Below are 9,959 nucleotides of genomic sequence, written 5' to 3'. Positions count from 1 at the left end.
TGTTCACCCCAGCACCCCCGCCGCCTCTGGCACAGACCCAGAAACCTACAGAGCCTGGTGACTAATAGACACAAATGCCGCAAGATGGGAATTATCTCAAACCGCTCGTCCAAACTTCAGCCAAGGCCAGATGGCACTTCTCTGGGGGAAGGAGTTCAACACTGAGTGTTCTCTGCCCTCCCTTTCACCATTTCCTCAGAGAACCTTCCGGATTCGAGCGAGGGGCCCAAGCGGCTCAGCCCCTTCTGCTCACCGGATACAGAACAGCTGCAGCTATCGTGACCATATTCTCATCTAACCCTCACAGAAGCTCTTGCAGAGAAGACGCTTATCCCCACTCTGTAACACGCAGACAGGCTCGCAGAAAAGAAAGGGACAGAGCCGTGACTCGCACCCCGTCTGCCAACTCCAAAGCCTGTCCCCTCACCCACTCTCTCTGCTGGCACAGTAAGGGAAGGTGTACGGCAGTGCCCGGACCCAGCCCGGAGGCAGGAAGTCCCTGGCATTCCAAGAGAGCATGTTCCTGGGGACTGTCCTGCCCCAGTTTTGAGCCCTGGACGCCGTGAAGGGTCAACCCGCAGAGCCCAGGAACCGAAGGGCAGGCGGGACTTACCCAGTGGATCCCATCTGAGGTCTGGATCCCTTCTCCAGATCCTGAGTTTGACACGGCCGGTTCATCTGCTCCTCCCGCCACCCCATCTCCTTGTCCTGCACTGATGGTCAGAGTAGGCCCGAGGTTGCCAGGCTCCCCGGGTTGCCTGGGCTTCTGACCCATTGTGGGTATGAGCCTGACCTCCTCGGAGGGGCCGCCCTGCTGAGCCCTCCCAGCAGCCAGTGCTGCCCGGAGAGGACGACACCTGGGTGAGGTGTCGGATGGTGACAGGCAGGCTGACCTGACAGTTAGTTCTAGAAGTTCTAGAACCATCTGAGGAATAAATAATCCCTGTGAGTTTTTGAACCAGTTACGTGAAAGTGATATTAAATGCACAGGATATTAGACATGTTAACACAAATCCCTGTCTTCCCTTTTTAAATGTGTGTGAATATTAAGTCACCATTTGCACCTGCTACATGCCAAGCATATATTATAAAATCTGAAAGCAATACTATGAGGCATGAATTATCCCCACTCTGCTTCACAGATGAGGCCTTGAAGGTTCAGAGGTCTTCATACAGTGCCCAAGGTCACACAGCATGAAAACAGCATAGCTGAAGTTCAAATCCAGCAGGTCTGCTGAAGTTTAAATCCAGCAGGTCTGACCAACTCCAAAGTCTAGACTTTCAACCTATCGGTACAAAACTCAAACAGTGCCGTGCTGCTGTATATCCCTGCCAGCCCAGTAGAGATTTTATTTTATAAAAATAGAATAATGTTAGCACTGGGATAACACAATATCATGAGGAATGTGGAAGGATCCAGACAGTCCTGAGCCTGATTCCTAGTGGCATTTCAAATTAGCTGTGTGACTTGGGCAGTTACTTAGCTGCCCTGAAGCCCAGCTATGAAGAAAGAATAATAATTCTTACAACAGGGTTAGTATGATGGTTGAATGGGATGCTAAGTTCCTGGTGCATAGTAGTTGCTCAATAAATATCATGCATTCAGTAAGTGTTCACTGAGCATCTACTAAGTCAGCAAAGGCCCCTGGAGAGTGAGTGACCCGGCGCTGTGTTCTGCCAAGCAGTGATACCCCTTCCTATTCTGCTTATGTTGGGTCCTTCCCCAGAGCCACCNAAGCGAAAGTCAGACGCTTAACCGACTAAGCCACCCAGGCGCCCCTCAGAGCCACCTTTCAAAAGAAAGATCGGAATAATCAGGACTCACGGGAAAAGAGTCTTCTTCAGAATTTTGATGTGATCACTGGGGTTGTAATAACCAGGCCCCGGGCCTGCTGATGTCAGTTTCAATCCACGTCCCGTTTTTGATTTGAAACAAGATGTTAATGCCTTTGGTGACTGCTTCACAAGGGATTCGTTGATATGATAATGTCCTAAGAAGAAAGACATTTTAAAACAGAATAAGGAACGCATCTCAAATAAATAAAAAGCAGTACCTTACACCTAAGAATACACTTTAATGACTCTAAGATGATAGCACCCCAAGATGGCCAAATGGGGGCTGCCTGAAAAATAATACTCACCCTTTAGAGAACATGGGCCACGTGCATCACATACTTAGCTCATTTAATCCTCACAGAAGCCCAGCTGAGTGGGTAACTGTCACCTCCATTCTAAAGAGGAGGAAACGGAGACTCGGAGATATTGAATAATTTGCCCCAAAATTTCATCTAATGAGGAACTAAGCCCTGTTTCTTCCTCTATAAGGTAAGAATAATTCTTCCAACAACAGGGTGGTTATGATCGTTGAGTAATATTTAAGTTCCAGGCATATAGTAGTTGTTTAGTGACTGTTATGCAATCAACAAATATTTATTGAGCACCTACTACGTGGACCCAGGGCCACTTGTCTCCAAAGTCCATGCTTTCCAACCATGCCCTGTTTCAAGAGAGAATAAAATGAACTTGCTTCAAGGAAGAAGAGAATGATCTGGGCTGGGGGGAAGTCTCAGCAGCCCTGCTGGCCGGTGTAGGCGTTTTCCGATGCAAAGCAACAGGTACAGAGCCTTGAGGACATCTGTCTGGACCCACTGCTCAGAAGTTAAGGGAATTCTTCCATATACAGGAAAAGCTCTAAGCGTAGAGATGCATGTAGCAGCAGCAGCTGCAATGCATGAAGGGGTAAGTGGCCTGACTGTCCAAGGCCAGGGTACTGCTGTCATGGGAACAGCAGCCCAATCTGGTGGAGTGTCAGCCCTGGACACAATAAATATGGAGACCATGAAGCCACATGGCAACGGTTGGGAAAATAAAGGTGAGTGCAAAAAGTTAAATAACACCTAAAAGTCCCTGTATACTATGACGACATCTAGGTACACATGGATACATCTGGATAAAAATAGGTGAGGGGCGCCTGGGTGGCTCAGTCAGTCGAGTGTCTGACTTCAGCTCAGGTCATGATCTCATGGTTCGCGAGTTTGAGCCCCGCATTGGCCTCGCTGCTGTCAGCAAGGAGCCTGCTTCGGATCCTCTCTCTCTGTCTCTCCCCCCGCCCCTCTCAAAAATAAACAAACCTTTAAAATATATATATATGGGAACCCAGAAAAGTGGAAGCAATTACATTAGTGTAATTAGCAATTACAGTTACACTGTGGGATGGAAAAATATTTCAAATGCTCTAAACATGGTGAAGTTGATTTTGCTTTACACAAAGATTTGCTTTCCATTGCAAAAGTACTGAAAACAACAATATGGTAAGCATTAGGAAGATTTTATTTAAATGATAACACCCAGTGTTGGCAAAGGCGAAGAAAAGCAGGGACCTCCCAGTAGCAGGAGGAAATTGTCTCCTGAAGAACAATTTGGCCACCAATACATAAAACCTTAAATATTTTACATGCTTCTGACTTAGCAATTCCGCTTTAAGCAATTAATATAAGGAAATAATCTTGATTATACACAAGCCATGAGCTACAAGGATGTTTGCTGCCTCTCTATTTATATTAGTGTTCGGTTTTAAACAACCTAAATTTCCAATAAAAGGCCATTTGTTCCTTAACTTATGGTACCGCCATGCAATAGAAGACCATACAGTCATTTTAAAAATGATATTCTTAGAAGGGTTTTCAATAACGAGAAAAGATGTTCCAAATAGTTGCATTAGATTCTGTCTCCCTCACTCTCTCTGCCCCTCCCCTGCCCATGTTCTGTCTCTCTCTCAAGAATAAACATTTAAAAAAAAATTTTATGGGGGGGTGCACCTGGGTGGCTCAGGTTATGATCTCACGGTTCGTGGGTTCAAGCCCTGCGTCAGGCTCTGTGCTGACAGCCAGCTCAGAGCCTGGAGACTGTTTTGGATTCTGTGTCTCCCTCTCTGCCTCTCCCCTGCTCTCCCACTCTCTCTCTCTCAAAAAATAAACATTAAAAGTTGAACCATCATAAGTCAGGAACCATCGGGACATCTGGATGGCTCAGTCAGTTAAGCATCCAACTTCGGCTAAGGTCATGATCTTGGGGTTCGTGAGTTCAAGCCCAGCATCAGGCTCTGTGCTAACAGCTCAGAGCCTGGAGCCTGCTTCAGATTCTGTGTCTCCCTCTCTCTCTTCCCCTCCCCTGCTCATGCTCTGTCTCTCTCTCTCTCTCTCAAGAATAAATAAACATTAAGAAAAAATTAAGTAAGTGTCCAGTTTGCAGCCTTTATAATACTGCTATAGAATCTCTTATGTTAGGTTCCTTTTTCTCTCATTCATGTGTAAATATGTATACGTTTATATTTATGTTACATAGAATATGTCTTTCCCTCCTACAAAATGGTTAAAGCAACACTTGATTATCAAAGGCTGAAAAGCAGAAGCAAGGGGAAAAAGGTGCTCGTAGTCTTAAAGCCCGGAGAGAACCAAAACTAAGCTCTGGGGTATTTCCTTCTGGCCTTTTCCTGAGTGTGGCTGGGAAGCTACACAGTGCCGAGCTCACAGCGCGGGTTCGATTCTGTGACCCACGCTTTTCAAGTGACACTTGAAACATAGGTATTCCCCTTAATTGTAACAACCTTTTTCTATTTTAAGGAAAAAGAGAGAGGAGGATATTCGTGATGAACTTGGCAGATGTCAACTTTAGAAAACCCAAGCAGCAAATGTGTGGAGGTGAGCATTATGCTGAGGTAGGGCCACTCAGAGCTGCTGGGACAGGGACCCCGTGGGGATGCCAGTCATGGCTCCGCATCTGTCCCCCCCACCCTCCCACCCCCAGCTGGAGAAGAAGAAACAACCAGGGTTATTTCTGAGAGGTCAAGGCTGACTGGTTCTCCCAGGAGGGCAGTCTCCCCAGCAAGTTTCTGAGGCAGCAGGCAGCAGATCACCGATGGGACCCTGGGCCTGCTTTCTGTGTATCGTCTTTGTCTATCACATGGGGATCAATAATAGTTGTAGCTCACACTTTCTGAGCATGTGATTGCTGCAGGCCGAACAGTCCAGGGCATCTGGAGATCATTCGATGAGAAACGCAAAGCCTCTGGCCCACAGTAGGAGCTTAGCAGACACCGGTGCCCACCTCTCGCGCTCCTGCTGGGCCAGGGGGCTCATGTGTCTGGCTGAGAAGGTGCCCACACCCGGGGGCTCGCCCAGCAGGGTCTCTGGCCAAACTCCAGGGGTGCGGGCTTTGTTCTGTATAAACAAACAAGGTGGGGCTTTGCCTGTGATGATGCAAGGCAGGGGAGCTTTAGCGGGGCTTAGCCTCCTAATTAGGGCCGGTTTTGTTATTCAGCTTCAGACTGATCTTCTCAGCTTTAATCTGGATTTGGCGAAATCCGAAGGGCGCTGCAATTTTATCCACACCCCCCACCTAGAGGCGTGATCGCAGAGGCAGACGCTCCCTGCTCCTCCCCTCAGCTCCGAGGCCCAGGGCTCCCTCGGGGGGGCGTCTTCAGGACCCACTGGGAAGGTGACCAGGGCCCCTGGAATCCATATGGCGATGGCGGCCTCACCAGACCTCTCTGGAAACCGCTGGCTGAGGCTGGAAGCAGGCAGCGAGTTTGAGAGAACAGGAAGGCATAAGGCGTCTCCCAGCCCAGGGAGGAAGACACTTGCAGGCCAGCTCCCGGGGCACTTTCAGCGGTCACAGGGAGGGTGACAAGGGCAGCAGCCTCCTCAGCCCGACACCTCTGGACTTAGGCCAGACTTGTTAGCTGGGGGACGCCGAGCAGGTCACCCCCACTCTCGGAGCCCCCTCTCCTCCCCTGAAATGCAGGACTATGAGGAAGACAGGTGGGTGAGGACGGCACAGAAAATACTGAGCGCGGAGTAGGTGCTCTGTCCACGGTTAGTGGCTAATTGGTGAAGTCCCCGGTAGGCTCGGGAGGAATGGAAGGATCTGGGCACTCAGTGCACTGAGGGCCCCTGATGGGCACGTGAATGTGCTGGCTGCCCAGAGCAGCCCTTCTCCCCAGAAGGGGGAGACCCGGGCTTCTCCTTAGCCCTCTCCTTTTTGTTCAACACCTGCTCACCATCCCCTTTCCCCCAAAGCCCAACTCTGTCCAGAGAGACTCCCTGTGGAGCAAAGGTGCCCTGCGGAGCAGATCTGGTACATTAACGCTTAGGTCAAGGCCGGTGCGCGGTGGCTGCTTACCTGGAGCTGGTCCTGGTGCAGTGATAGTGAAAAACCCTCTCTGGGTTTTGGACACAAACCCAGCTCGGGCACAAACATTGTTTCTCTGTTTGCAGCAGGAGACAGAGGCCTGGGGGGTGGGAAGAAAACAAGCGTGGTGTGCCCAGTGCCTTCCCTTCTTTCTCTTTGTCATCGGGCCTGGATGAGGGACACGTCGGGGTAAAAAAAAAAGTTACATGTAAGCCTGTCCTCACGAAATGAACTGACGTGAATAGACAAGGTCCCCGTGCCTTTCCCGTCGCCCCGGCTGGAGTGGACCATGAGTGTGTGGTCCCTCCCAAATGTCTGGTCACCCAACGTGGCGCAGAGGACCGTGCCCGGAAGAGAACGTGAAGACCTGGCCGCCAGGCTCGTGTCTGCCATACCCAGGGCGTGGTTCTGCACAAGTGGCTCAGTTTCTCTGAATTTGGGTTTTCTCACCCGTAAAGCAGACCCGACAATCCCTGCTCCACTTGGTGCTGTGCGTGCCATTAAGGTGACAGTGGCCAACAGGCCTCATCTCTAGGACCGTGTTTTTCCTGGAAGTCTGTGACGCTGCACATGCACATCATTTTCGTTATTTTCTCTATGACCTTCGTTCCTTTCGGTGCCCTTAGTCCCACATGTCTCCACCATGACTCCTTACTGTTCAAACAGCGCTTCTACAAACGCGGGATTTGGGGCACTATGTAATTTAAGATCACAATCAGATTTAAAGCACTTCCTTGTCCCGACTTTTCTGGACCGACCGGAAATTAAGCATTTTGACTGATCCATGCAATACACAGTGTGTACAGCACTTTAAAAATAACAGGGGGAAAAAAGAACACTGAGATCATTCTTCTGTTATATGTGAATCATAAATATTTTAAATGCCAATTTGTAGTCGGTCCCCTGTATTCATTAGATAAAGGCACAATAAAAATCATCTACACCATGACTAGGCCTATTTACTGAACGAGTGAAACTATTTGCTGGGGCCAGGATGGCTTGATTTTCCGAGATACTTCTTTGAGAAAAAAAAAAAAAAGTTTCTCAAGCAATGCAGATGGCATTTTGATTTTGTGTTCACAAAGGCGGAAGAATTTAGCTTTTCCCAGGGTCCTTGTGGCTAGAATGCACGCAGGGAGGGCAAACAAAAACAATGGATGGGAAGGCTAATTACTGGACAGAGGTCCAGGAGCCGAGTTGCCGGAGAGGAAGTAATAACATGGTACCAAGAAAAAGGATTGGAATAGAGAGGTGGGGGATCGTGGTAAGCGGAGGGAAGGAGAGGCCCCGACGGACCCCGCTGCGCAGTGTGGCTAACAGGATTAGCGCATTGCTGCTTCTCGCCAGTTGACTCAACCATTGTTTTCTGGGTCTGCAAAAAGCCTCCCGTAGACAAAACACGATTTCAGCCTTATTCCTCACCCAGACAGAAAAACAACTGAAAAGAGGGAGCAGTTTCGTATACTCAGAGTGTGTGTTACTGCAAGATGTCATCGCTCGGTGAGGAAAAGAGTCCGCTCCACTAGCAGGTTGGGGAAAAAAAAAAAAAGATGAAGCAGGTTTACTGTATTGCCAGGGGGAAAAAAATCCAAGATATACTAAGTAGAAAATGTACCTACTGTGGAGAGCGTAATCCTAATGCTGGAAGTAGGGATCGGGGAGGAAGAGAATAGGAAAGGAATTGAACCTGTTTTGAAGGGTGGTTTGCTTTAGAGAGCAGAATCAGAGGAGAAATCTCCTTTCCTAGTTCAAGCATTTCTATGATGCTTGAATATATTTTATGAGGAGCATGAATTATTTTCACAGTCACATTAAAACCATAATCAACAGAAAAACATGCACTTGAAATTGGTCCATTGGCAGAAGGTCCGAGCTCTGTCTTGGGCAACGGTGTTTTCTAGATTAATAGCTATATACTGCTGGGGGTAATTCCTTCAATGTCATAAATATTGATTGCCAGTGCCCGGCATGCCGGGCCGTGCACGGGGCACCAGGATGTGACGTGAAGGAGCACACGGTGGGTTGGGGAGGCAGGTGCATGAAACACTAACTACCTGTGTCAGTAATGGCAAAGGTGTAGTGGCTGAGAACCTCTATTCTCACTTTCTCGGACCAAGCCTTGACCTCTCTCCTGTTAGTATAAGAGCCTTCTACCTGGTTTTCAAAAGCCAGTTTTCACCCGCACTATGGTCCATTCTCCATATGGCTGCCGGAGGGAGCTCTTTTAAAAAGTACATCAGGGGCGCCTGGGTGGCTCAGTCGGTTAAGCAACCGACTTCGGCTCAGGTCATGATCCTGGGGTTCGTGGGTTTGAGCCCCACATCAGGCTCTGTGCTGACAGCCAACTCAGAGCCTGGAGACTGTTTTGGATTCTGTGTCTCCCTCTCCCTCTGATCCTCCCCTACTCACACTGTCTCTCTCTCTCTCTCTGAAATAAATAAAAACTTAAAAAAAAAAAGTACATCAGGAGATGCCATCTCACACTCCACCCCCATAAAGGCTTCCTACAGAGAACAAAATTAAAGATCGCTCCCAGGGTCTTTGGGGTCCTGAGTGAGCTGCTCCCTGCCTATCTGTCTGGCTTCCCCTTATCCCCTCTCCTAGCAAATGCTACTCTAGCCAACTTCTTGTAGTTCCCCAAAGCTGAGCTGCTTGCTTTCCCAGGACCTTTGCACATGCTCTTCCCTCAACTCTGCCTCTTCCTTCAGTCCTTGGGTCTCAGCCTCACGCTTCTCTGACCACCCAATCTAAAGTACATGATACTGCCAACCCCCTATATTCCCTAGCTATTCTCTCCCTCAGGCTCTGTTTGTCTTCCTCAAAGCTGGCCACCATTTGTAATTATTTTTGCTTCCCTGTTTACTAGTCTTGTCTTGAGTTCCCCACTGGAATCTAAGTTGTATCACTGGTCTGGCTCAGAGTAGCCACAGAATCATGAAGGGAGACCCAGCAGGGCTGGACCATGATGACCGATCGCTCTCCAGCTGTCCTCCACCTGTGCTCACTGGTGTGCAGATGGTCCCTTCGAGTGGGGGAACTTTGGGCAAGTCCCTTCCTCTCTCCGGGCACCAGCTTCCTCTCCTGTGAATTGAAGATAACCCACTTCATGAATTCTTGTGACTATTAAGTAAGATGCATCCATAATGCTTAGAATGGCACATGGGCCTTGAAAAGGATTTCATCTGGGCGCCTAGGTGACTCAGTCAGTTAAGTGTCCGGCTTCGGCTCAGGTCATGATCTCATGGTTCGTGGGTTCGAGCCCTGCATCGGGCTCTGTGCTGACAGCTAGTTCAGAGCCTGGAGTCTGCTTTAGATTCTGCGTCTCCCTCTCTCTGACCCTCCCCTGCTCATGCTCTCTCTCTCTCTCTCTCTCTCTCTCTCTCTCTCTCTCTCAGAAATAGAATTTTTAAAAAACATTTAAAAAATTTAAAAAATTTTTAACAAGAAAAGGATTTCCTCCTCCTCCTCCTCCTCCTCCTCCTCGTCATCATCATCTTCAGGCTCTGATTATCCCAGGGGAAGACTGTTTAGAGCTACACCACCCAGCATAGTAGCCACTGGCTATCAGCACCAGACACATGGCTGGTCCCTATTAAGATGTGCTGATAGCATAAAATACACACTGGACTATAAGGACTTGGATGGAAAGAAGGTAACACATAAATTATGTTTACTTATAATTATATATAATTATAATAAAATTTATAATCAATAATTTTATATTGATTTGATATTGAAATAATGTTTTGAATATACTGAGTTAAATAGAA

At 48.3% G+C, this 9,959-nt stretch overlaps 1 protein-coding gene across 6 annotated transcripts in view; it reads right to left on the bottom strand.

The window, feature by feature from the left end:
• The window catches only part of STPG1 (sperm tail PG-rich repeat containing 1), a 50,745-nt gene that overhangs the window by 9,838 nt on the left and 30,948 nt on the right, over window positions 1–9,959 (bottom strand). For all 6 annotated transcript variants that reach the window (XM_077775678.1, XM_077775679.1, XM_077775675.1 and 3 more), the window contains 2 exons: window positions 6,181–6,289; window positions 1,826–1,991 (listed from right to left, as the gene is read on the bottom strand). In XM_077775678.1, coding sequence (XP_077631804.1) covers window positions 1,826–1,991; window positions 6,181–6,289 — 275 coding nt within the window. The remainder of the gene's footprint in view (window positions 1–1,825; window positions 1,992–6,180; window positions 6,290–9,959) is intronic.

This window comes from Crocuta crocuta, unplaced genomic scaffold (genome assembly GCF_008692635.1).
Source record: "Crocuta crocuta isolate KB4526 unplaced genomic scaffold, BGI_CrCroc_1.0 scaffold127, whole genome shotgun sequence".
NCBI lineage: Eukaryota > Metazoa > Chordata > Mammalia > Carnivora > Hyaenidae > Crocuta > Crocuta crocuta.
This window is presented reverse-complemented; position numbering and strand designations above follow the sequence as displayed.